Genomic DNA, 27,026 nt, shown 5'->3' with positions numbered 1-27,026 from the left:
CCGAGTGCCTGATACTGGCTTAGCAGCGTGCCAGCTGTGCCCTTGAAGAGGGACATGCAGCCTCGTGGCAAGTTCACCCAGGGATGCTAGATGCCCTCATGGTAGAGTCTCAGGCTTCTGCTGATGGTGCCCAAGGAAGGGCACCGGACCCATGCTCTGAAGTCATACCTGGGGGACCCACGCTCTGAAGTCACACCCAGGCAGGAGGACAGTGCCCTGGATGCTCCTTCCAGAGAATTTGCTCTGCCCTTGAGGTTCTAGGGAAGTCAGGTTCAGGAACAATGAAAGCCCTGGCAAAGAGCTAGTGATGATGGTCTCAAATGGCCCTCAGCATCTCCGGGACCTGGAGGTGGAGTCTGCCCACACGTTTCTGCGGTAAACTGACCCAGTGGGGATGAACGAGCCCCTCATCTTGGAGACACTCAGACCTGGGTGCACCCCTGTTTCCCGCAAAGAAGCACCAGACACATGAACAGCTATTGTGTTTCTCTTGAGTCTTTCCCAGCCACAACCTGGAGTATCACTACATACTCCCACTGTTGTGGGAATAAAATGAAAGAACTATTATCACACCCCAGAAAAGGGTGTGGCACATGGTGAGAGCTCAGTATACATGTTTGTTCTTTATGTTTTTTTGTGATAGGGTTTCACTCTGTTGCCCAGCCTGGAGTGCAGCGGTGTGATCTCAGCTCACTGCAGCCTTGAGCACCCAGGCTCCAGTGATCTTCCTGCCTCAGCCTCTCGAGCAGCTGTGACTACAGGGATGTGCCACCATACCCAACTAATTTTTTTTTTTTTTTTTTTTTTTGGTAGAGATGGATGTCCCACTGTATTGCCCAGGCTGGTCTTGAACTCCTGGACTCAAGTGATTCATCTGCTTCAGCCTCCCAAAGTTCTGGGATTACAGGTGTGAGTCACCACACCTGGCCGATACGTGTTCTTTACGATAAATCAAAGCCCCTTTTATCCGGCCCAGGAGCCCCTCTTCTGGTGGACGTGCTTTTCTGCAGGCCACGACTTCAGCCCCTAGGAGCTGAGCAGGACCCATGGTGATGGTGCTTCGTGGCACAGAAGCAGCCCCAAATTGCGGTGGAGATATGGGGGGCGAGTCCTCCTTCCAGCTGATAGAGGGGATCTCAACCCTCTTGGTCATTCCCCCAAGACTTGCCACTCCTCAAGCGAATGCATTCACCACAGCCAGCCCCGGACCCCATTCATGCCACCTGCCCTGCCTGAACTTCACACGGTCCAGCTCTCTGCTGACACTACTTCCAGAAGGCCCTCTAGGCCCTGACCTCACCTTTCTTGAAACTCAGGAAGGCTGCAGGGTGTTAGCAGGGGTTGGGCATCCTGCAACCTGCTGCCTGCTTGGTAAGTAAAGTTTTACTGGAACAAGCCACGGTCCTTTGTTTACAGAGACTATGGCTGCTTTCTCGATCAGAGGCAGAGTTGAGCAGTTGCCATAGCGACCACATGGCCTGCAAAGCCTAAAAGGCTTTTTTGCCAGGTTACCTGGCTCTGGACAGAAGCAGTGTGCCCATCTGGTGCAGGGGATGACACCCAGGTTATGGCACCAGGGAAGCCTGGGATTTAACCCTCCTCTGCTCACTTCCCAGCTGAGGGACCTTGGGCAAGTCCCTGATGTCCCTCAGCCTCCTTCCTTTCACCTACAGATGGGACCTGCGGCTCAGCTTAGGGCTTAGCAGGACTCTTCTCCTGGCCATCAAGGAGGGGCTATTTCCACTCAGGTTCATGTGAAGCTGTTTTCGTCTGAAGATCAGCTCCTTAAAAGGCAGGGGCCCTATTTATATCCCCAGTTGGGTATTGGGGGTGACTTAACAGGCGCTGACTATAATGGCAAGTGCATGGGGCCCAGTGGAAGCAGGGTGAGTTTCCGAGTGAGGTGGTCATCCTGAGCACCAGCTCCTCTTGCGTGGAGGGTATTTCCTGCCCGCACCTACCGCAGAGGTCTGCTTGCGGAGAGAAAGGCAGGATGAATGTAGCTGGAGTTCTCAGGAAGAGGCACAATGTGATATATTGTGTGTGTGTGTGTGTCGGGGGCCTGCTCAGATGAACTATGGCAAACATCCGGCAAATCCAAACACTGGGCAGGAAGATTCCTTGGGGACACTCAGCCGCAGCCTCATGGAACCAGTTTTATAGCTGCTCACTTCTTAATCACTTAGAGTGGTAAACCCCCCAGTTTACAAGCTGTTTACTTGCCTCGAAAATGAATGACCCCTTAACAAACCAAAATGTCAAGATGGCTTTTCCCGAGCTGCCTATTTATCAGGGCCATGAACAGAGGGCCAGCCAGTGTAGTAACAGAGTTGGGATTACACCTTGTATGCTCCCGACAATGACCCCGGCTGGAAGGGATCAACGACATAGCCGTTGCCAAGGTGGTCACAGGCCCATTTGAAGAAGACACGTCTTTTCTCTTGCCCTCTTTAAAGCCATGGTTTATTACAGCATCATAAACCTGGTTTATTATCAAAAGACATCTGCAGTGGGACATGTAGGGTAGCAGATGAGAAGCTGGCACTGCAGTCAGGATGCTTAAATTCTTTTATTTTGGGAATGGGTTGGGATCAAGTCATAGATTGGCAGTAAAATCTGCATGTACTGAGTTAAACAAACAAACAAAAAAATCACCAACTACCGATCCCATCCATTTGCAGGGTCTAGCTGAGCAGAGGTTACTGAACACATCTCTCCCTCACCCGCTTCTACTAAAACTCCCACTTCCCTCCTTTCCACTCTCTCTCCCTTTGCCAGTGGCACTGAGACCAGAAAGCCACAGTGACTTTTGGCTTTTTTTTTTCCTTTATTTTGCTGGATGGCCAAGGCCCCCCACCTGCAATTTCAAGGGGCTTTTCCCCAAATCAAAGTGGCAACACATCAGAGAATCAGGAGGGTGCTGGAGAGAATTCAGGATGAATGTCTATGGCCAGAGCGCCCTGTCCTCTGGTTCCTGCTTCATCCCAGCCAGGCAGTCCCTGATGAACTAGCTTTGGCAGAGGTGCCAGAGGCTTTTGGTGTATGAATCAAACACACTTGGGCTGCGAAGTACGTGCAAACACACAGACAAGCCAGAGATCGTGCGACAGGATTGCAGGCAAACCAGCCTGAGATCCTCTCCAGTGATAACAGTCTTGGCTCTCCCTGGGTATGCTTCAAGGACAGCCTGCAAAATGTGTATCAGAGGCTGCATGGACTTTCACACCATCTGACCAATTCCACACCTGCAGCATCCCATGCTGCAGACGACACTGTGGGTGGATCCACATACCGAACTACAAGGATATTCAGCATATTGGTGTGCAGAACAGAGAACAGAAGACAGCTGATATGTCCAAGAACTGGGGAAAGGCTAAGTGAATTCTAATCCCTCTAGATGATGAAATTCCCTGCTGCCAACCAACACGCTGGTAAGAGAAGACTAAGTGTTGGGGGAAATGCTCAAGATGGAGTCAATGAAAAAAGGTTTAAAAAAGCATGTCCTATATGTTTCCGCTCTTGCAAAAAATTCGTGCTCTCTTTCCCCCTTGTCCAGAGCAGAGAAGGCAGCTAGAGATTTGAAGCTGACACAGTGAGAGAAGCAGGTAGTTGTACTGCAGTGAGTTTTGTTATTTTTTGTGCTTGTCTGAATTTTCCAAGACTCCTATTGTAAACCTTATTTTAAACCAAAAAGAGAAAAAAAAGGGAGGATGACGGAGGGAACACAAACTGCCTGGGAACTGGATAGACTCAAGCTCCCGATCCTAACATCCTCCTGAGATCTGTTCTGCCCTCTGAAGCTCTCTCCCCTGGACTCACCAAGAGCAGGGCCAGGCAGGCCACTCCAACAGTGGGGGGAACTATGCCCATGGTGAGACACATCCCCCACTTCCCAGGAGCCCCCAGTTTCATGGTGGGGGGCGCAGCCCAGAGTCTTCCTGTTGCCCTCTGGCCGTGTTCTGCCAGTTATTTTGGGAAGATGAACTAATGAATAACGCTCTGGCATTTGTGAAGCACAAAAATACCACGAAAAGGTCAGTCTTCTATTTTTAGGCCCACTGACAGAAGGAAAGCTGGGCTTGGAGTCAGAACCCCAGGTTTGAGTCCAAGCTCTGCCCAAACTGACTTCGAGACCTTGGACATGCCCCCCTCCTCCTCTTCTACAGGTCTTTAAGCTTTCCCCACCAATAATCACTTTACCATGTGATTCAAGATTCAGAGCCGGCCAGCAGCCGCCTAGGGGCTTGCACACGAGTTTCACTTTGCTTATTTACGTTATATGTGTGTTTGTTGGAGGTACCACCATGGACACGTTGGGAGCTTTTACACACAGACCTGGATTTCTGCTTTCTTAAAAAATGAAAAGATCTGGCTTTATGGGGCCCCATTCCCGCAGGACAGCAACGGGAGAGAGATGAGCAGAGCTGGGTCCCTGCTCTTGCAACTTGCCTGGCCGTGTGGGCGTTTGAGTTGATAATCTCTGCTCTTTATGCCTAGATTGTTGGTCAAATCCATAGGACTCAGGGAAGCTGGAACCCCCAGAGACCTTTCGAGTCAAGGCCCTCCTACAACTCCAGAATCACTGGGTGTGTGTAGGAGGAGTGGGGATGTGGAAATATGGCGATCTGCCTCCAGCAGCCTAGGTCAGTCCTCAGACCTCCTACCAAGAACCACTCGCTCTCAACCTTTGCTAGGCCGTTCCCTTGGTCTGGAGTTCTCTTTTGCTTCTTTTCTGTCTTTACAAACCCCTGCCCCATTCTTCATGGCTCACGCAGCTCAGCATTAGCCTGGGAGGAGTCTTTGCATAAGGTGGGGTTAACTATTCTCTCCCCTGTGCTTCTGCAGCAGCTCTGTCCAACCTTGGGGCCTTGATGGCTGTGTAGGAGTCGGCCTACCTAAGCAGGGCATAAGAAATTTGACTGCAAAGATGTTTAGGTATTTAGTGTGATGATTATCATTACATTAATAGCTAGCACCTGGAATCCTCTAGGTTAAGAGGGTTTTGTTCACTTTATTGGGAAGGCTTAAAACAAAAAAGCAAAAAGAAGAGGGTTTTGGACAGTGTTCTTGATATTGTAAGCTGTCTCTCAATAACCATTCTCCCTTTCGGTTGCAGTTACAGAACCCAGAAGCTAGTCGTGGCCAAGTGACTAAGTTGTGACCAGTGAGATAGAAATGAATGTGGCATGTGGGATTTCCTGGAAAGCTCTTTAAAAGGAAAGGGGGTATATCCTCCTCCATTCTGCTTCCTGGAAAATGGATGCAATGGCTGGAAGTGCAGCAGCTGCCCTGAGCTATGAGGATGAATCACACATTAGGGACAGCAGAGCACTGAAAAGGAAGGAGTTTGGGTCCCTGATGTCTTTGTGTATCTCTTGACTACAAGGCTTCTTTTACCCGAGAGGGAAATTAACTTCCCCTTTGAGTTTATCTTTACTATGTAGTTGAACTTAATCTTAACTGATACAGTTAGGGAAAAAACTTTGTTAATGCAGGGATGTGAGTTAAGTCCCCTAGGGACAAGGGACGGGCTGGCTCCCAGAGTTTTTGGTGCAGAAAAAGCTGCCCTGTACCTGCTGGGTGGAATCTAGGTGTGGTGGGCTGAAGGGAAAGAGGGAAAGGGGCAAGTGAGGTGGGGAGGTGACCCGCCACCCAGGGTTTACGAAACACTTGGTCAACTCTTTCCCATGTGGTGCAAGTGGACTTTTTGGGTAGAAACCAGAGATGGGACCGAGTTTTTGTCTGGGTTCACACCTGGTCACAGAGATTACACACAATTGTTAAGACCCAGAAAGAGCGAGGCCCGAGAGAGACTAAAGGGTGGGAAGGGCTTGGATGTGTGTAGGCACAAAAACTAGTGGGCTTGCACCAAAAGTTTTCTGAATCTCCAAATGAGCAGGGATGCCCCCCGACCTCTGTGGCCTGCCTGGAGTTGGTGCCGCTTCGCACTTGGTAATTACTCTGAGGATACTGGCCATGTGACTAAAGTGCAACTATTTCAGGCTTAAAAAAAAAATCTACCCTTGGAAGATGTGAAAACTACCTGAGATTATAGGGGATTCCACAGGAACCTTTTAGGGAGCTGAAAGGGAAGGAACCCAGTTGGCTCTGAATTCAATTTGGGGATTCTCCACTCAACTCAAAAGCACTAACCTCGCCCTGCAGCCTCATTCCCTACAGATGCCCTTACATACTACCTGTTTCCAGGAAGGGTTTCAGATGGCTTATGTTATATTTTAAAACCCAAGCCTAAATGCCATAGATACTAAATACTGAAAGCTACTAAAACAAAAAGTAAATAAGAACCCGACAATAAAAGGTGAAAAGTTATATCAGAAAGACTTCAAGCTATGGGAAGCTAATGTCACCATTTAACTCTGAGCTTCCTAGGAGCTAAGACCACAGGGAAAAAAACAGGCGATCTACACGACACACCAATTCACCCACAAGGTTTCTGTCCCATGAAACCCTCCTGGGGCATGTCTTTGAAAGCAGCTTAATGGGAGATACAACTGCCTGACTGCAGATGGAACCTCATTCCTCAAAGATAACGCCCTGTGACAGCCCTTTTCAAACATTTTTTCTAAATGGTGAAACTCCAATTTATACATGAGATGAAAATGGAACTGCTCGGGCTGGCATGGTGCCTTACCAAGGAGGGCCTTCCCCTCCCCTTTCTAGACACTTCTGTGGATCCTACTTTTGAAAATCACAGACAGGGCAAGGCTGGCCAGCCCGGTAATGTAATGAGGAGGGGCTGGAGATAAAACACTGGTGGTCCTCTCTATCTGTCATCTGTTTCCCTTTATTTAATAGACACATGCACACTGAGAAACCATTCTCTTCTATTAAAACAACAGTGCAAGCATGCTAATACACGCAGTCCATGGGACATTCAGCTTTTGTGCCAGGGAGATGGCAGGGCCTGGTAGAGACTGGGGCAAACCAGAAAGCACAGATTCCAGCTTCTTCTAACTGCTGCTGCATGAGAACATGGACCTCAGTATGACCATAGTCTCCAGTTTGTCAAGAGAAGCTGGATATCTGGATTTTGACATAACACCTCCTGATTCTGAAAACGTTGACAGCTTCATTCATAGTTCTTTTGAAAATTAAGAAGTGGGTAACCCCAAGCCAGCGAAGCCAGGCCATCTATCTTGTGAGCCGTTTGTATGCAACCAGAGGGGTCTCCAGCCTTTGTTTTTTTTTTTTTTTTTTTTTTCCCCCCTGAGCGGGAGTCTCACTCTGTCACCCAGGCTAGAGTGCAGTGGCACGATCTTGGCTCCCTGTAACCTCCGCCTCCCAGGTTCAAGCAATTCTCCTGCCTAAGTCTCCCGAGTAGCTGGGACTACAGGCATGCACCACCATGCTCAGCTAATTTTTGTATTTTTAGTAGAGATGGGTCACCATGTTGGCCAGGCTGGCCTCGAACTCCTGACCTAAAGTGATCCTCTTCCCTCGGCCTCCCAAAGTCCTGGGATTACAGGTGTGAGCCACTGCTACTGGTCTCCAGCCTCTGTTTTTAACCCCAGGGTGTCTGTCACACCTTGGGGCCTCCTTGACCAAACTCTGGAGATGGGGGGCTTATGAGTCTGAGGTTATGAGACTAAGACATTCAAATTTCAGTTAGAGGTGTGTCAAAGAAGTCCAGTTTTCAATAGACCTCTTTTAGGAAAAAGCTCTAAGATTTGGACAGGAGAGCTGCCTGCCCTAAGAAAAACCTACACTTATTTATGGTTGTTGCAGATTGCAAAGCATAACATAAAACCCGCTGAGGGCTGATTCGGGAGAAGCAACCTGTGCATTTTCCACAGTCTCTGCCGTGAATGAGGACCATGAGGCGTGGGTGCCCTGAGCTTGCCTTTCATTAGCAAATTCACTCCGAGGCTGTGGCTCAGGTTTCTGACGATGCAGTGTTCATATTTTCTCACCACCCAACACGATGCTGGGAAACAGTAAAAAAAATCCATCGGCCCTGTGACCTCGCACACAAACTGAAGACAGCAAGTGTGCATGGCCTTATTTCTCCCCTCGCCGGCTCCTTCCTTGGATCTGCCCTTTCACCTCCCAGTGCAGCCTGCCAGGTCCCTGGGGCGAGAGATGGGGGGCTGGGAGGTGACTAAGTCTGGGACTTCAGCTGCTGGTGGCTCTGGACAGACTGCGGCTTACTAGAAAGATCGGCAGGTGACATAGAACCTTCTTGTTCGTGCTTCTGACTCAAGAAGCAGCTCTGGATCCTACACCCTGGCAAGATGACAGCAATACCCGAGGGCAGGCGGGGGCTAGGAGCTACTCAGTGGGGGGCTACCCTAGGAAAGCCACCTTAGGAAGACAGGGCACAGGGCCCAAACTACCCATGGCTGCTCAAAGAGCACGTGTTGGGGGCTGAGGAAGCAGGGTTCAGATTCAAGTCTAGCAACAGCGCACCCACATGGGCCAGGTGAGGCCTGGGTCCTTGCCCGGGACTCCTCTTAGGAATCTACACAAAAACAAAAGAGAAACAAAAGCATTCACTGACATGTGGGCAGGGTTCAGATGGCAGTGACTCCAAGGGCCTGCAGGAGCCTTGGGGGGCCCCAGAAGTTCCCTCCCTCACTGCTAGGACCCTGAAGTTTGGGAAAGCTTCAGGAATATGCACAGAGACCCCTTTTCAGTATCCCTTTAATAAGTCTCAGATGATTTACTGTTTCAGTGCACAAAACTCTGTGCTTTCGGGGCAATGAAGGACTTGCCCCCAAATGGTGATATCTGGTTTTCTTCCTGTGCACTGGTGCTGAAGAAGCCACTTCCTGTCCAGCCCAGGGCGCAGGTCTACACATCAGGCACCTGGGGAAGGGACGTTCCTATGGCCTCCCTGGGCCAAGCCTGAGCTGCCACCATGGGCGACCCCCACATCACTGATCACTGACTAGGCTGCACCTCACAATGCTTAAAGACTTTTTATTTCTGATTGCTTTTCAAGGGATAACATGTCCAACATATAAAAATAGCTGGGAACTTGCAGAGTCTTTTAGCCTATAGCTCTTTATCCATGGATAAATCCTCTCAGATTTTAAACACTATCCTCGAAAACCTGCAGAAAAGAAAAAATGGTCTTTCAGTATCTTGCTTTCTCTCTGTGTCATTTCTGTCCTAATTGTGCCCTTAGAAATGTTTTTGCTGTCGGGTGAAGGTCTGCCTGTGAGGGCTGCCACCCACGGGAAGTGCCAAGTCTAATGCCCCTTTTGCTACCGGCAGGGGGTGGGTGGGGGGGGGCGGGCATTTGGGCTGTGTGAATGTGAGGAATACGTGCATCTTACATGAGCACCTATCCAGGCCACAGAGGGTTGGCTGGCACATGGGGGACACAGGTGGACCAGATCTTGGAATCTCTCGCAGTGGTGCAACCTTGCTTTGGATTTCTAGAACTGAAGGTCGCCAGGGCTGGGCTTGATTCCCAAGGACCCAGTCCCTGCCTCGCCCAGCCCCTGCCCTCTTCCACTGGTATTACCGTCTGTAAATTAGCAAGCAAAGAGCTCCACAACAGTCTGTCAGCCAAGGCACTAGCAAGCTTGGGAGCGGCCATCTGGGCTGCCTCTCTACTGCGGCAGTCAGCAGGGCTGAAATGGCAGCAGGAGGAAGGCGGGTTAGACAGCGCCCAGGAGACTCCCAGGCACAGGCGCTCACTGACCCCAGCTGGAGCAGAATCAGGAATGCACCAGGAGCAGGGTGGGTCACTATGGCCCTGCTTGCAAAGGATGGCCCCCCAAGGTTCTGGCTGGCCAAGGAGTGGCAGATTAGTTGTGTTTTTTTGTTTTTTTTTTTTTTTGAGATGGAGTCTCACTCTGTCACCCAGGCTGGAGTGCAGTGGCACAATCCTGGCTCAGAGCAACCTCTGCCTCCCGCATTCAAGTGATTCTCCTGCCTCAGCCTCCCAAGTAGCTGGGACTGCAGGTGTGCGCCACCATGCTCCACTAATTTTTTTTGTTTTTGTAGTTTTAGTAGAGATGGGTTTCACCATGTTGGCTAGGCTGGTCTCAAACTCCTGACCTCAGGTGATCCAGCCGCCTTGGCCTCCCAAAGTGCTGAGATTACAGGCATGAGCCACCATGCCCGGCCAGGAGTGCCAGATTCTTCCCCAGCAAGTCTCTTATCCCATCAGCCCTATTTTGACCTTTTTGGCCAGAAGCAGGGAGGCCGTACAGTGTGTATCCTACACTGACATGTTTGGCCTGCTCCGTGTGTTCTAGGTAGTGGCACTGTACAAAGGGGCCAGGGAATTAGTCTTGATTCTCTGCAAAACGCATGTGCAGTTGACACATACTTAGTATGCACCCAAGGCAGAGAGCAGCATGCCTGTGGACCCATTCCATTTGCTTGTGTTCGCCAGGACTCTGATTTTGCAGGGTGGGGTGGTTAACTTCTGCAGCTGGGCCACCTCACCAAAGTCTCTCCTACCGTGTGTTTTAACAGACTGGGGCTAGGCCAGACCGATGGCTGACGACGTTCTATGACACATCATCTACAACAAGAACTGAAGATACTATCTGGAACTATGTGAGTCAGATAGAATCAGGGAGTATGTGCGGAGCCACAGAAAGGCCGTGATGGATATCAGCACAGAACAAGCTTCAAAAACCCGCAGCTGAGGTTGTTAAGTGGACAGGGCTCTGTTGACGTCTGCCCTGGCAGACCTGTGGGACATGGCTAACCGGACGGCTGGACACGAGCCTTCTGCTATCTGCAGGGGAGAAACCTGAAGAGCAGCTCCTTGGCTTTAGGCCTGTCACTTTTACTCTGGCTACAGGATACGGTGGTGAGGAGAGTGCCGTGGCTCTGGGCATGTGACAGCAGGGGACCTGTTTACCCCATGAGCCTGTGTCCTCTAAAGCACTGTTGTCACTCTAAAGCAGAGTGACACCACCACACCTTACAGGGTTCGTGAAGATGAAAGCATTAATGCAATCTAAATGTTCAGGTAGCACTAGCTGTTTTGATTCCTCGGCTGGAATTTATGGTGCCTGGAACTTGGGCCCAATGAGGCAATAACTGGGATTTTCTTCTCTTTTTTTGGAGACAGGGTCTCACTCTGTCACCAAGCCTGGAGTGCAGTGGCATGATCCTGGCTCACTGCAGCCTCTTGACCTCGCCAGGCTCAGGTGATCCTCCCACCTCAGCCTCCAGTGTAGCTGGGACTACAGGTGCACACCACCACACCTGGGTAATTTTTCTGTTTTTTGTAGCGGTGGGTTTTATTTATTTATTTATTTTTGAGATGGAGTCCCGCTCTGTTGCCCAGACTGGAGTGCAATGGCACGATCTCAGCTCACTACAACCTCCGACTCCCAGGTTTAAGTGATTCTCTTACCTCAGCCTCCCAAGTAGCTGGGATTATAGGCAACTGCCACCACACCTGGCTAATTTTTTTGTATTTTTAGTAGAAATGGGGTTTCACCATGTTGGTCAGGCTGGTCTTGAACTCCTGACCTCAGGTGATCCGCCCACCTCAGCCTCCCAAAGTGCTGGGATTACAGATGTGAGCCCCCACGCCTGTCCTGGGATTTTCATTTTCGTAAGTGTCTTTAGACAAAGGGGTATGTAGCAAAAGAAATGGCCCAGCTCTTTGGAGAAAAGAACGTGACACAAAACAAAAGTCTTCCTCACATTAGCTGTTACGACTGAAGGTTTTAGGAGTTAACAAAGTGAGACACGAGAGAGCCTTTCTAAAGGAACTTTAAATATCTAGGTTTAAGGGATTTATATGAAAATCGTTTACAAGAAAAATGAAGTTATTTTCATCTAGATTCTTAAAAACCTCATGTTACATTGCATTCAAGACACATGACTATTCTATTTGCATTTCTTTGATAGAGAGTTGAATGGATGAGCTTGAACCATATGCAACTGCCAATATTCAACTAACTTGACCTACAGAAACAGCCATTTCATATGGTTCAATCTACTCTAAGTCCATCCCTCTTAAAGATCCCTACCAGAATAATTCATGGAGGATGGGGATGGAGGGAACAGCCAGCAGTGTATTCAAACAAATAAATGGCTTTCCCCAATTCTCCATTTCTCTTTGCCCTGTCTGCACATCTGTGTGCAGGAGTGTGCATGTGTACACACCTATGTGTGTTCCTCTCTCCAGCTACATTCATCCTTTCATTTCCAAAATCGGTAGCTTCAACAAAATGCTTAGAAATAAGGTTGGCACTTATGGGGAGGTGTGTGTCTTCTTGACAGAAAACCCACAAAAAGGGGACTTATCAGGAACCGGAAGGGCTTCTCAAATGGGCTAGGTTGCTCTCTTTTCCCTTTGTTCCTCCTTACAAATGCTAAGCTAATGTGTCCAACATTAAAAATCACCCTGGCTATTCTGCATTTGTAGTTTTGACTTTTTTTTTTAGTATTATTAATATTTCATCATAAAAGTATTGATTTCCTTTAACTAAGAGACTTTAAAGTTTACTGTATTCTTAAGCATGATTTTATTATGTCTTGGGGTCAGATGTTTTTCCCTCCCCCAGAAAGAATGCTTTTCCTTTTCTATAATGTGCGTCAAGAAGAAAAGAGGAATTGATTCACAGAATTCTGCATTACAGGCAACTTTTAAGGAACTTATCTAGTATGTATACTTAGAGCGACGTTTCTTAAACACAACTGTATGTTTCATTGTTTAGCCTTTTTAATCTGTTAGAGGTAAGAACCAAAGCACAACATTTATGTTAAAATATGAGACAGTTTCAAAGAAGCAAATCTGGGAAAATTAAGACAACTCTGGACATGACCCTAAAGCTGTCAACTCCTCACAAGTGCTCCAGGGGTCATAAAAACCTTAGTTTCTATGTTGTCATCCTCTTCCTTCAAGAAAGGCAACAGAAAACGAGAAGGAGTCCTGCTGGCGTGGGGACTACCTAGAAAAGGCACCATTTCCCTTTCTATGTAAATCGCTGGTGTCAGATGCCAATTGCAGAGTTGGGGAAGGAAGGCTCCGTTTTACAGAACCCATCCAGGAAGCAGGCAGAGGGCAGTAACTGGCAAACAAACACAGCGCTCTGAAATGTTTAAATATTGAACATCCTTTCTCCTTCCTCTACATTTATTATTAACTTGGGCCCACATCACTATGTGCATTGACTTCATTTCTTCCGAAGAACCCAAGACACAATGGACAATGCTCAGAGGCTGCGGGGTGGGGGTGGACTGGAGATTTGGGTTTCTTTCTTCATACCCTTGCTGGAGATCCTTTCCAGTCAGCCCCACGGTTTTAGAGCTATGAATTCCTGGAAGCGTCTTAGCCTTTCAATGACCCCTGGCGCCCGAACGCAGATGATTAGTGCCCCAAATATTGACAGACTGGACTTTCTTCCCCTTTCACACAGGAGAGCAGTGTCAGAGGGAGGCTGGAGGAAAGATGCCGTCACCAACTGACTGGCGAGATTGTGGGAACGTCATTAGGACAGGTGCTCTATTGTTTGGGACCACAGTGGTGCCCTTAGCTTTGACCAGGTAGAAACAATGCTCAGGATGCTGTGTGAATGCTACAGGGGACCTGGTTAAAAACAAACAAAACAACCCTATCTACAGACACCAGTAACTGATGTCTTTTGCTCAGCTTCTAGACAACAGAGGGGATTGGCACTGGCCCTGCTCTGACAGGTGCAACCCACCAGATGTCAATGTCCTGGACCAGCAGCTGAGCAAACACAGAGCTTGGGCCTCCCGTCATTCCTCATGAAGATGAACATTTGGGATCAGAAATAGAAACCCCAAATCTCTCCAGAAAACAAGGCAGCACCTTTTCTTGGGAACAGATAAGGGTAGCAGGGTGGACCATCTGTCAGACCCATGCAGACACCAGCCGCCCTCCTGCAGAGGGAAGATCTTGTGGGTGTGCTAGCAGCATGAGTTGGTTATGAGCATTCGTTTTTCCTGGGCTTTTAGCTGTTCAAGTGAAATTGTCCCAGATGACCGGCCTAAGGCTTCCACTTTCTTTTAAAAGACAGCACTACATTTGAGATCGATGTTTTCCCCTGAAATGCAGGCTAAATTTATCCTTCCGCGCATCCTGCTCTCTGGTCTCTGTGCTAAGCTGGCCCTTGCTGTGCTGAGTTAGGCATCTGCTGTTCAATGCTGGTTCCTAGCTGGCAGTACTCAAGCACCTAGTTCTATCCTTTTGCTCATCATACACACAAAACCCCCTGGTTCTCTGAGAGATTCCTTTGCTGCCTCATTCTCTGTAGTTCCGTTAATTAAGCTCTCACTTCCCGGGTTCCTCACCCGTCTCCAGCTCTCAGAACTACCCTATAAAGCTATCAAAAGTTGGCTCCATTTGAACGGCTCCAGAGAGCCCCTTCCCCAGCCGGCCCCCGCCCCCCGAAAGTGGCTGAGTACTCATTATTTGATTGCCTTTTGCAACAGTGAGCTGGTGCAGGCTGCCATGAGCTTAACGGACTGAACTAAATCAGAGAACTCGCTACTCTCTCCTGGGCTCCCTTGGCAAGCTGCCCTGTGAGTGAAATTGCACTGACTGATTTAATGCCTGAGGCCCAGAGGGCCCAGTATTTCTGAAATCTCTATTCATCTATACAGATGCAAGAGTACATGCCCTAAACAGACATTTTGAGCTACGGTTTCTACTTTGCTATTAACCCATAGACTCTCTCTCTTTTTGGCAGGAATGAGAAATAAAAAAGTGACTTGATAGAAACAATGCCTGTGCACATGCTGGCAGAGGCGCACACATATGTGCAGAGGACTTCAGCCTGGAGCACTGGGCAGGAGTCATCTGAGAGCCCAGGTGAATGAAGACAAGGGCCCAGGTGTGACCAGGTGGGCATCCCCCTACTCTGCTTTCTGGAAGGCAATTTGGCAAGGTGCCACCCAGAGCCTGACAAATGGACAGTCCCCCTGACTCTAAGGAATGGTTTCTGGAGGAATAATTGGAAATGTAGACCAAGATTTCTGAATAAGGATGTTTGTCATAGGGTGCTTCATAAGGTAGTAGAAACAACGTAAGTGGCCAGTATAAGCGGATTAAGTAAAATCTGGCAAATTCAGACTGTTTTGTGTTTCACTGTGTCCCCTTCAAATTCTTAGGTTGAAGTCCTAACCTCTAGTACCTCAGACTCAGAATGTGACCTCGTTTGGAAATGGGGTCATTTTACAGACGCAATTAGTTAAGATGAGGTCATTAGGTTTGGTCCTAATCCAATATGACTGTGTCTCCTAAAAAATGAAAATTTGGACGCAGATTTTCACACGGGTAGAACATCACGTGAAGATGAAGGCAAGACTGGGGTGATACTTCTATGATCCAAAAAGTAGCAAAGATTGCCAGCAAAACACCAGAAGCCAAGGAGGGAGGCCTGGACCAGAGTCCTCCTCACACCCCTCAGAGGAAACCAGCCCTGCCAATACCTTGATTTTGTACTTCTACCCTCCAGACCTGTGAGACAATCAATTTCTGCTGTTTATGCCACCCAGTTTGTGGGACTTTGTTATGGCCACCTCAGGAAACTAACACTCAGACAATGGACCATTATGCAGTCATCAAGAATGAAGTTTAGAAGAGGCATTTTACAGTACAGGGAAGCGCTTCTGACATGATGGCAATGTTGTGAAAACAAAACCTTGTGACTCGGCAGTTCTGCTTCTTGTACTGCACATGCACACAGAGAGAGGTGTGCCCAAGGATGCCCACTGCAACGCTGCCTGGGATAGAAAAAGACTAGGATGACTGAATCACTCAGCCTAAGAAACGCAAGTAGCCAAGTTTGAAATACTATGCAGCCATGAAAAGGAATGTGTGAAATCTGTAAGTGCTAACACAGATTCCTGATTTACAGTGGTGTCTGAAAAGAGCAAGGTGCAGCAGGGTATACAGAATTATGATTTTATTTAAGGGAAGCCCAAACCTTAACACAATTACAGATCCATACATAACTCCTTATCCTAAACCTCTGTGGCCAGATATGTCTTGGAATTTAGAATCTTTAGGAGGTAAAAGGCCATGTAGGGCACACATAGGTATTATGTTACACTGTCAGCTGGGTCGTGAGCAGCTAAAACCAAACAGTGAATTTTTGCAGAAACGAAAACATAAACTCACAATTACTGGCATCAATGACTCTAATAAACCCGCCCATAAATACCTGAAGGCAGGTTTTGGTTTTGCCATCATACGAGTTAGGAAAAATATTTTGATTTTCAGAGCTGTTTGGGTTTCAGAATTGCAGAGAAGGGGTGGTGGCTCTGTTCTGTTCATCAGCTCTGGGCACATGTATGAAATGCAACTGCACAGAGAAGGGTCTGGAAAAATAAAAATAAGGCAAATGATGACTGAGGGATGTCTGAGGAAGGGTGGTAACTGATGGGGTCTTAAGTCGCACCTGCAATGTTGCAATTTTTTTTTTTTTTTTTTAAGACATAGTCTCACTTTGTCACCCAGGCTGGAGTGAACTGGTGAGATCTTGGCTCACTGCAACCTCTGCCTCCCAGGTTCAAGCCATTCTCATGTCTCAGCCTCCCAAGTAGCTGGGATTACCGGTGGGCACCATCACGCCCGGCTATTTATATTTTTAGTGGACATGGGGTTTTGCCATGTTGCTCAGGCTGGTCTTGAACTCTTGAGCTCATGCAATCTGCCTGCCTCAGCCTCCCAAAGTGTTGAGATTACAGGCATGAGCCACTGTGCCCAGCCTGATTTTTTCAAAAATCAACGATTAACTCATGTATTTTTTTTTTTTTAATGAGAGAAAGAGACAAAACAGGGAAGACAGAAGTGGAAAGTAAACAGAAATATTAACAATGCTTTCTTCTGGGTTGATAGGATTGTGATTTCTTCTTCCTGTAGCTTCTCAGTTTTCATTTATAATATTCTATGTTCATGTATTAATGCACAAAAATTAATACAACGGGTCTGCAGTAATAGCAAAACAGCTGACTGGTTCCATCCATTCCTGTTATCAGCTCATCCCCAGGGCCTCAGTGACCCCATGGGGTCAAGTCCCGCTGCCTGCCTGACTCACCACCACTGGTGACTTGTGCTCCGACGGCCCCACACCTCCCTGGCTGTGAAGCCTGGCCCCTCCCCTGGCCTCTGCTAACATACTGGCCACTTTGATTCACCATCTCTCTTTCTCCCTGTCCTTTATTTTTCTGCCCTCTTTGGCCTTTGATTGCTTTTTGGGAGTTTATCATATTGAACTTTTATCCCTTTCCGGGAAACTCTATTAGTTTTTTCTTCCCTTTCACAATTAATAAATAATCATGAGAGCTCTTCTATGGATAGAAGTACATCCTGCCTCCTACACAGAACTGCTGGAGCTTCTCTTCTGTGGCTCTTCTGGGCCCGAGCTGAAGCGCACATCACCTGTCACAGGAGGGAGAGCATTCTGGTGCATCGCTGTGCTCGGAGAAAGGGTGCCAGGTGTTGGCTCATTATTTGAGCTGCTCCTGGTCCTACAAGATGGCTGTGCTTTCCTGGCCATACAGGGGATGGAGCACTGGCCTGGGAGTCTAAAGGCTGGGGTATGGACAGGGAAATGGAGGCGCATAATATAAGCTAAGAGGGTGGGCTTTGGGGGCAGACAGACATGGGTTCAAGCCACAGCCCTGATGCTGACTGGCTGTGTAATGGAAATTGTAGCCTTGAGCCTCCATTTCCCTGGCATAATATGGGGGAAATAATCCCTATGTCATACGTCATTGTGAGGATTAAGTGAGAAGAGTACACACAACCTTGCTTGGCACAGTGTCTGATATGCAGTAATTGCTCAATAAACAGTACCTGTATTGTCAAGTTCTAGTGCCTCCAGACCTCCTCCACCAGGAGGTGGAGGTTTCTACCATACAAAAAGGCCACAACTAGCCCTAACTACATCCAAGGCATAATGTGTGGCATTTGAGATGACATTTTAAAAAGTCATTGGCATGAGTTGGACGTAGTTGCCGGCATACCATCTAGCAGCACCAGGAAATAAGTTCCGGAGCAACAAACAGGTACTGGTTACCTGTTTTCCATCTCAAATCCACAACACGAACTACTCACCGCACTTCTAATGTTCACAGCAGTGATTCTAATTCTTTCTTTCCCAGAAATCATGAATCTGAGGTCAGACCACAATCACCAGAGATTTCTGGAAAGGTATGAAATGCAAACTTATCTCATAATTTACAGGAAAAAAAAGGGAACAGGAGGCTATTTTACCAGTAAGAACAGAGTTTTTTTCTCAAAGTCAAAAAGAAATGGAAAAAAGGCACGTTTTAGGGAAGAGAAAGGGTGCCAGGTGAGTCTGGATTGCATCAAGGTTTCCAAATTATTCCGGAATGTGTTGCAGGTTCCAATTTCTTTTTTTACATTTGGACTGCTTTTAGGAAAATGTTACATAAATTGAACTATTTTATGATCAAAATGGGACACAAATGAGATAATCTGGTCTTTATGTGCTGTCGGATGACAGCTTTGTGACAGTGTGACAAGTTGAGAGCTGTATTTTTTAATACAACAGTTTCATTGAGATAGAATTCACATACTGTACAATGAATCCATTTAAAGTGTACAATTCATGGACTTTAAGTGTATTCACAGAGTTGTGCAACCACCTCCACAATCAATTTAGAACATTTTCATCCCCTACCTAAGAAGTTCTGAGTAGAGCTTGCAGCAGGGGATTACAAATACTTTACTCCTAACCCTGCTCTGCAGAACAACCTGGAACCTCGCCTTCAGAGAACCTTGCCCTCCAGGTTCTGTCGGCCATTCTCTTGCACGTGGCTCAAAACATTTCATCTTCAAATCAGGCCCAAGTCCAAGAACTTTCCCTTTCCAAAGAATTCATCACAGGAAAATATCCCAGGTCAAATTCCTCCTTTTGTGCTAATGATGCGAGTAGTCAGGGCCACTGCAGGGCATGCTGGGCTGAATATCTACCTGGGATACAGGACTGGGGTCTCAGCTCCCCTTATCTGGCCAGGGTGGAAATTGATGACAAAGGGGAATTCTGTGCCTAGCCAAACTGTTGCCAGGTGTCACACGGGCAGCAACATATTCATTCCTTGGGGATTGAGTAGCCTGTGGGCTGAGACATCAATGCTCTCCTGTCTATGGCAGCCCCTGTCTGGGACACAAGGTTCTCGGCGCTCTTCCTCTACCTCCTCCTCCCAGGTCAACATCCTTTCCTCAGAGAAGCCTTCCCAGACACCTGGTCTGGGTCAGATCCCCTTACTGGACATTAACTCAGCATCTGCCAGTTCCCTGAGGGCACCAAACATGGTGGGAAGTTCCAGACTATCTAAGGTGTCCACAGTGCCCATGAGCTCCAAAGGGGCTGATGTGTTTTGTTTGACTAACCTCTGAGTCCCCAGTGAACAATGTTTAGCACACAGAAGGGGGGATTAAAGATCTGTTGGCTCCACCATCCATCCATCCCTCTCTCCCTCCCTCCCTCCCTCCCATCCGTCCATCCACCCATCCATTCCTGTATATCTATCCGTCTATCCACCCAGCAGCCACCTACCCATTTACCCATCTGCCAATCCATCTATCTGTCCAGGCTTCTATCTATCCCTGTACACCAATCAATCCACCTACCCATCCATCCCTCTCTACCCATCCATCAATCCCTCTATATCCATCCATCCCCTCTCCCTCCACCTCCATCCTTCTATACCCATCCATCCTTCTACACCCATCCCTCCCTCCCTCCCTCTACATCCATTCATCCATCTATCCCTTTACCCATTTATCCATCCTCTATATTCATCTATTTATTCATTCATCCCTCTATATCCAAATATCCATCCATCCATCCATTTATCCAGTACTTACCAAGCACTACCTATATGTCTGGTATAGCCCAGGACTTGGAAATTCAGCTGTAAACAAAACACAGTGCCTGTTTTCCTGGAGCTTACAGTTTGATAATGGGATGGGACAGGGCAGGGCCAGTCAAGGAGTAGAAAATGTCAGGAGAGGTTGAGTGCTCTGAAGGAATGAGCAGAGTAGAGACCCCTGGAGTGCTGGGAGTGGGGACAGGGTTGCCACTACATAGAATATCTGGGAAGACCTTCTGAGATGGTGAGGTCTGAAGAATCATCTGAAGGAAGCAAGGACAGAGCCACATAGGTACCCAGGGCGACTTCTCCAAACAGAGGCCACCCAGGTCAGGGCCCTCCAAATAGGAGCATACCAAGCAAGCTCAAGGCTGAGGAGAGGCCCCTTAAGTTGCCTTGAAGTGGGCCAAGGGGACCATGGCGGGGGTGAGGTTAGTGTCAGTAAGTGCAGAGGGACCAAACTGTGTAAAACCTGGGGCTACTGTGAGGACTCTGGCTTTCATCTGAGTGATGGGAGCCAGCGAAGAATCTAAGTAGAGGAGACACTTGACCCGACTCACACCCTGAAAGGATCTTTGGTGCTAAGAATGGACCATAGAGGGCAAGGAGAGAAACAGTGCGGCTGACTTTAAAGCCACTGGCCCAGGCTTGGCCAAGGTCAGGAGTCAGCACACAATGCCCTGCAGGCCAAATCCAGCCACCTGCTGTCCTGCCAGTGAAGACTGATGGGGGCACAGCCCCACCCACTCGGTGACGTATGCTCTACAGCTGCTTTGGCTGCAATGGGAGAGGCTTGTTGCGACAGAGACCACATGGCCCTAAAAGCCTGACTCTCTGCTGCTTAAAGAAGTTACCCAGCCCTTTGCCCAGGAGACAGGTGTGGTGGTGAGAAGCCCTTGTCATGACTGCATCTCCCAGGTAGAGCGGACAGGCTTGGGGAGTGACTGGATGCAGGAGTGGGAAAGGCCGCAGATGACATTGGCTTTGGTCCTGGACTAATGGGTGGATTTGGGCTCCAGCTGTCTGACTCAAGGAAGTGTTGTTGGCTGCCTCTTCCTTCCAGCTAAGTGTGGGTCATCGGGCCACACGGGTAGCCCGCCCTAAGGCCGGCCCCGTCAGTGACTGTTTTCCCGCTCCAAGGGCTGTGTGTGGTCGGAGTAGAGTGGGACCTTTGCCCTCTGCTTGAAGCCCATCAGCTATTCCCTGGGCCCTCCAACCAAGTCCAGGACAGGCAATCGGGAGCAGGGGCCATTCCCACGTGGCTTTATCTCCTGCTGACCCCTATCCTCAGGCTGCCTGCAGGACCCATGTGCACATGGTGGTTTTCACAGCCCGCTCATTCCCCCTGCCAGGATGCACCACGTGAAACCTAGCTCATCCTCTAAGACTTCCTTCCAGAGCCTTCCCTGCTCTAGGTGTGGTACAAAAGTGAGTTAGCCCCAGGACACCATGAACTCCATGAGGGCAGGGCCATCCAGAACCCACTTCCCAGTTCTTAGCACAGCCGTCCCCCAAGGCATGACAAGCTTTGTGGAACTGGCCTCTCCTGAAACTGGGCCCAGCGCACGAAACATCCCACTCCTATACCCAGAATCCCTCCTACCCCAAGCACGCTAGAGCCACTGCTCCTACAGAAGAGAATGTCACCAACGGCCCTCTCTTCACTGTGACTTAACTGGGTTAGGCCTGGACGTTGGGCTTTTCTAAAAGCTTTCAAGGTGATTTTAAAAAGGCACAGCTAGGGCCGAGGACCACAGGGCTGGGCTGGCTCAGGCGTGGGCCTCAAGCTGGGGAAGATCCTACAGGCATGAGGGCTCCGTACTTCCAAAAGAACCATGCCTCTGGGCACCTAGGCACTGTTAGGGCTGCCTGTAGGTCCCTCTCAGCTGAGGGGAGGGTGGCTTTTCTTTGCCACTGTGAGGTTCCAGTTGAGTGGCTTCCTGATCATCTAGTCGGCTGTCCCACAGAAGTTGTGGAGGTACAGGACGGAGAACGAACACAGCTGTCTGCCTGGAGGAGCAAAGAGCTGACCCAAGGGCTATGCTGAGCTGAGCAGGCCTCGTCACCCCTGGCAACAGGAGACTGAGGCCGCTGTCCAGCTGCGGGCTGCAGGGACGCCCCAAGAGGATGGATGTTCACTCAGCCCCTTGCTCTCCTGGGATAGCATGATTTGCTCATTTGGGTGCAGTTCCCTACCAAGTTTCAGAGATGTATTCACTCTAAGGTGGATAAGGTAGCTTGGGAGATGACCAGCCTAGTAGTATTCTGAGAAAGTGCCGAACGACAGGGCTAGGAGGCACTCTCAAGGCAAGGTTCTGGGTTTGCAGATTTAAGGTCAATGACTTAGAATTATCCTCCAATGGGCTTGATAGTTATGGGGTTCTGATCCTTCTGGCAGGGCTCTGAGCCTTATCAGTAACAACACAGGATAGGGAATAAGAATAAAAAATGAGAACACAGAGCAGGAGGCCAGGGTCAGGCCAAGCCAGGATAGGACACTGGCTTTGCTGTGCACTAGCTGTGCAACTCCAGGTAAGTTACTTAACCACCCTGAGCCTCAGAAAACCTCAACTGCAAAATGAACATATGCCTACCTTTCCCCAGGGAGGTTCTGACGATGAGCTAATGAACGAATGGAAGATGCCTTTAACAGCTTCAAGTGCAGAAGGTGTTACATCGATGGGGACCCAGGGGAGCCTACTCTGCCCTCACCCTGGGCGCCCCCGCACATGCTATTCCCTATCCCGTCTGCTCTGAGGAACACTCCCACGATCTGCTGGACGGCAGATGCAGCTGACAGCAGTAGCTTCACTTAAGCCCTTTGTTTTAGGTTAAATGAAGGTTGCCAGGTAGAGGTTGCTAGGGGGAGGGTGCTAAGGGAAACTTCTATATAAGTGGCATGGTTTGTACAAGCGGCCGTGGTTTTCCCATCCAGCCTGCTGCCACTGGACTGACCCTGTACATTAACTCCTTGATGAACCCTATGTCTCATTTGCTGGCACCAGGTCTCTTCTTCAGCCTCTGGAACCTGGTGCCATCCCTACTGAGGTCAATCGAGGACTGGCATAATATCTGCCCACTCACCTGCTCAAAGATGTCTTCCCCAACCCTACTAGACCAGCCAGGCTCTGTATTATAAATGCATTAGTCATGGGTGTGATTAGTTGAATGCTGTCTGTCACTCTCACAAGACTGCAAGCTCACCAGGTCACCAACCCCAAGCACAGGGCGTGGCACACAGTAGGTGCTCAATAAATGTTTACTGGATAGGCCGGGCACAGTGGGTCATGCCTGTAATCCCTGCACTTTGGGAGGCCAAGGCCGGGTGGATCACCTGAAGTCAGAAGTTCGAGACCAGCCTGGCCAACATGGTGAAACTCCATTTCTACTAAAAATACAAAAATTAGCTGGGCGTGGTGGCAGGCGCCTGTAATCTCAGCTACTTGGAAGGCTGAGGCAGGAGAATCACTTGAACCAGGGGGGCGGAGGTTGCAGTGAGCTGAGATTGTGCCACTGCACTCCAGCCTGGGTGATAGAGCAAGACTCTGTCTCCAAAAAAATAAAAAAGTTTACTGGAAAAAGGAATGAATAAAAAGACAAGCCACTGCTTTCCTCAGAAGCCTACCTCTGTAGATCCATGAAGACAATAAGCTAAAGAAGTCCCAAACTCACATCACTGAAGGGCTTAACTACACTCTTGGCCAGACCCAGAACCTTCCAGAAAGATTCTAAATTTGCTCCTGACCAGCAGACCTTAAATCTCCACTGCAGAGGCTCCTGTGCCTGGGCTGCACCAGTGTGTACCACTGCAGGTCAGTGCCTTATTATGATTTTTAAAAGAGTTCCAGCTCAGAGCCAGCCGGGGCTGTGAAAAGCAGGAGAAAAAGCTGTTGACACATCACACCTATCGGGCAAACGCCACTTGGCTCATGAAGCCTAGACAGCTGCTTAGTGCCAAGGGCCAAGCACAGGCATCTCCAGGCCTGCTTGATCACAGCGTTCTGACAGGCGTGCCCAGGAGCCACGCATGTGAGGCTGCAGGTATGATCACAGTGCCCCCAGCTTCCAACTACAGCTCCCCCAGGGCAAGGCCAAGAATTTTGTCAGGTTCCCGGGCCCTGAGGAGGATCCCTGGACACTGCACTGAGCAGACCGTGGGGGTCCGATGGCCTAGCAGTGGGTTTCAGCAACACCACCTACCACTGAGTGACTTCGGGCAAGTTACCTCACCTCTCTGGGCCTCAGCCTCCCACCCCGGTAAGTAGGGAGAGTAACCACATCTTCCTCCCTCCTTGCTGTGAACCTGGGCTGTGGAGATACTTAGCCCAGTGCTGGCAGCTCGATGAGTCTCACAGAATGCTCTGTCAGACATCCCCAGTGCCCGAGTCATTTAAACCTTTCAACCTCAGGACAGTGCGGGGGCCAAGTGCAAAGCACACTACTGCTTCCTGTTGTGTGACCTGCGCTGGTCAGCTCACCTCTCAAGCCTCTCCCACCTCACTACGCTCTGCGGTTACTGAGATCACAAATGGGAAATGCTTTGCCTGTCCCAAGCTGCTACACGATGTGCAGAGGCAGCGCCGTTCTCAGGAGCAGATCTGTCATAACCAGGCACGCTGTCCCCACCGCCATCACTGACCATGCTAGCCAAGGGCACCTCCCACATCCCATACCGTCCCTCACCCAGCTGCCCTGGTTTCTGGTGGGACCCCAGTGGCCCCTCACTGCTGTCTCCAATCCACTTCCCACACGGTACGTGCAAGGAGCTTGGACAGACATGCGTCAGGTCCAGCCACTTCCCTGCTTCGGGGCCCCGAGGCCTCCCAGGGCACGCAGAATGAAACTCACAAGTCTCCTTGCACCCCTCCAGATCCCCCACGGTCCCCGACAACCCAGTGCCCCCCACATCCCATGCTCTGGCGGCATGAACCCTCTGGGTGACTTGCCCTGTTGAGGCCCCCACCACTTCGGGTATCCCCCTGGCCCCATGGTCATCCTTTTCCATGTCTGCCTCCTGTGAGTGAGCTGTCCTCTGCACGGGGGCCTAGGACGGGTTGCAGGAGGCACTTGGTGTGCACTGGCTGGAAGAAGGAACCATGCCAGAGATGGTGCCTTCCATGGTGGCTCCAAAAGGGCAGGTGCTCAGAACTCTACCTGCCTGGTGCTGCCCATATGGCTGGCAGAGCCCAAAAGCACTGGCTAGAATACTTGGGAAGACCCTACGGAAAAGCCTGGAGGAGCCAGGCCAACTGCTCTGCAAGTGACTCCAGCCAGGGCCATGAAGCTGGGAGTGCTGGCTTGCCACCCCTGAGCTTGCGACCTTGGGCAGGCAGCTCTATCCCTCTGAGCCCTGGCTCCCTCCTCAACAGCAGTGGCCATTATGACACTACGATAATGTGAAGCACTCACATGTAAAATGCTGGCCCAGCTAAGCTCCTGCTGTGTGAGGCAGGTCCTATCATCAGCCCCATTTGAAAGAAGGGGACACAGAGGCTCAGGAGCTTCACAGAACTTCCTGACATCACATAGTTGTCTAGGGGTAGGTGTGGATTTGAACCTGGGGGGTCTGGCTCCAGGGTGTGTGGCCCTAGCCTCTTGATTGCAATGGCTTCCTCGGCAGGGCTGTGGCACAGTTTAAACAACACAATGGCTTACACCTGCGCACAGCAGGTGCACTGATGATGGTGGCTTTCAAGCTGCTCAAGTCCGGCAGCTTGAGCAAGCCTTTCAGGTGCTTCGTGTTGGGTCAGCACAAAGGGCCACTCTGTGGGACATGGTGGGGACAGGAGGACAGGCCAGATTCTGCATTTGTTCTTTGCTGGACGTGGAGAGAGGGCAGGATGGGAAAGCCATGGCCTCCACCAGGCCAAGCACTGCTTTGAGATGCTAGACCACTGTGCTGAGCCCGTGGACATTTCCCTTGGGCTTCATGCTGGAAATCTGGCCAAAAAAGAACGTTTTTCTCCCCAAATGCCCAACACTTTGTAAATGTCAACTATTTCAGAGCATTTTCCGGGTTACTAAGAGCGGTGGTGGGGGTTTTTGAGGAAGGGTCATTCCATCCACACTGCCTCTTCCTGCCACCCGGCCATCCGTGAGGTTCAACAGGACATCCGTGAGCCAGGAGGCTGGAGTGTGCCTGGAACCCAGCACCGGAGACCCAGCTGTGGGCCGGTGAGGTCATCGCGCTCAGAAAGCCACAACAAAAGGGCACATAGGTTACCCCAGAAGCTCTGCAGAGCCTTCAAATCAACTTAGCAGGAAAAGAAAGAACAAAGGACAAGAGATAACTTTTGTTCTCAGGAAGCCGGTAGAAGAGGTAGAAGAAGCAGGCACCCTCTCCAGGGATGAACTTTGAGACTCCGGGCAGGGGACCTTGCTTTCTGACTCTTGCTTGCCCCAGCTATAAAAGTAGGGCTAATAACTTTATACATTATTTACATACTTATCTCCTTATTTTGTGTAAAGCACCTAGCCCAGTGCCTAGCACATAGTTGGCATTCAATAAATAGGATTTTTATCCTGGGACCTTAAATAAGTCTGTAAGGCTAGAAGTAGACCACATATGCCATGAGCCTGAATTTTACCAGCTAACAAATATTTTCAGAGGAGTCACTGCACTTCACAGTCCAAACTTTGCAGTTCATACAGTTGAAGCATCTGCTCCCCAAATCACGCTGTGAATTTCTCACCCTCAACATGGAAACTGAGGAGGCGACTTTCAAGGACTGAGCTCACAGCAGGGAGTGACAGAGACAGTAAAACAATCTAGCAGCCAGGCTGATGGGTTTTGGAATGTGTTTTTGTGATTACTCTGAGGCTTCAGGAAGCAGGCTGTTTAAGTGTGAAGAGATGTTGCAAAACAGCCATTCCTATCACACTGGGATAATATTGACTTTTGGCCCTTTGGGAATTTGAGATGTTAAAAAAATAATACTGTGTGTGTTTTTGGAGAAAAGCACATTTATACTAAATGCCATGGCTGGACGGCTGCAAATAAAGAAAACTGTATTTTAGTCATGGGATTCTGGTTATAGAGAGAAAAGAAGTGTAGAAAGCTGTAACCTCAGCAGAAGTGCCAGGAGGTGGGAACAGAACCCACTGGTGTCTCCGTCATGCCAAGCTTGGAGGTTCTGTCTGAGATGACAAGCCAAGCTATGAGTGGGCCACCCCGGAGACCCCCACCAGTTCCCGGGGACCTTTCTAGT

The 27,026-nt window shown here is 49.4% G+C and overlaps 1 protein-coding gene across 10 annotated transcripts in view; it reads right to left on the bottom strand.

Moving 5' to 3' along the window:
- Positions 1 to 27,026, bottom strand: part of CLEC16A (C-type lectin domain containing 16A) — a 237,361-nt gene that overhangs the window by 15,912 nt on the left and 194,423 nt on the right. For 2 of the 10 annotated variants that reach the window (XM_055365306.2, XM_055365305.2), the window contains exon 22: positions 8,925 to 9,073. The exons of 5 other annotated variants lie outside the window; for them this stretch is intronic. In XM_055365306.2, coding sequence (XP_055221281.1) covers positions 9,060 to 9,073 — 14 coding nt within the window. In that variant the 3' untranslated portion in view covers positions 8,925 to 9,059. Of the gene's footprint in view, positions 1 to 8,924; positions 9,074 to 9,299; positions 9,408 to 9,490; positions 9,600 to 15,863; positions 16,294 to 27,026 lie in introns of those variants that run through there. 3 more of the 10 variants (XM_055365303.2, XM_055365304.2, XM_055365299.2) reach the window with 3 other exon arrangements.

The sequence above is a fragment of the Gorilla gorilla genome, chromosome 18 (assembly GCF_029281585.2).
Source record: "Gorilla gorilla gorilla isolate KB3781 chromosome 18, NHGRI_mGorGor1-v2.1_pri, whole genome shotgun sequence".
In the NCBI taxonomy this organism is placed as follows: Eukaryota; Metazoa; Chordata; class Mammalia; order Primates; family Hominidae; genus Gorilla; species Gorilla gorilla.
Note: the sequence above shows the minus strand (reverse complement) of the source record. Positions and strands in the feature narration are given on the sequence as shown.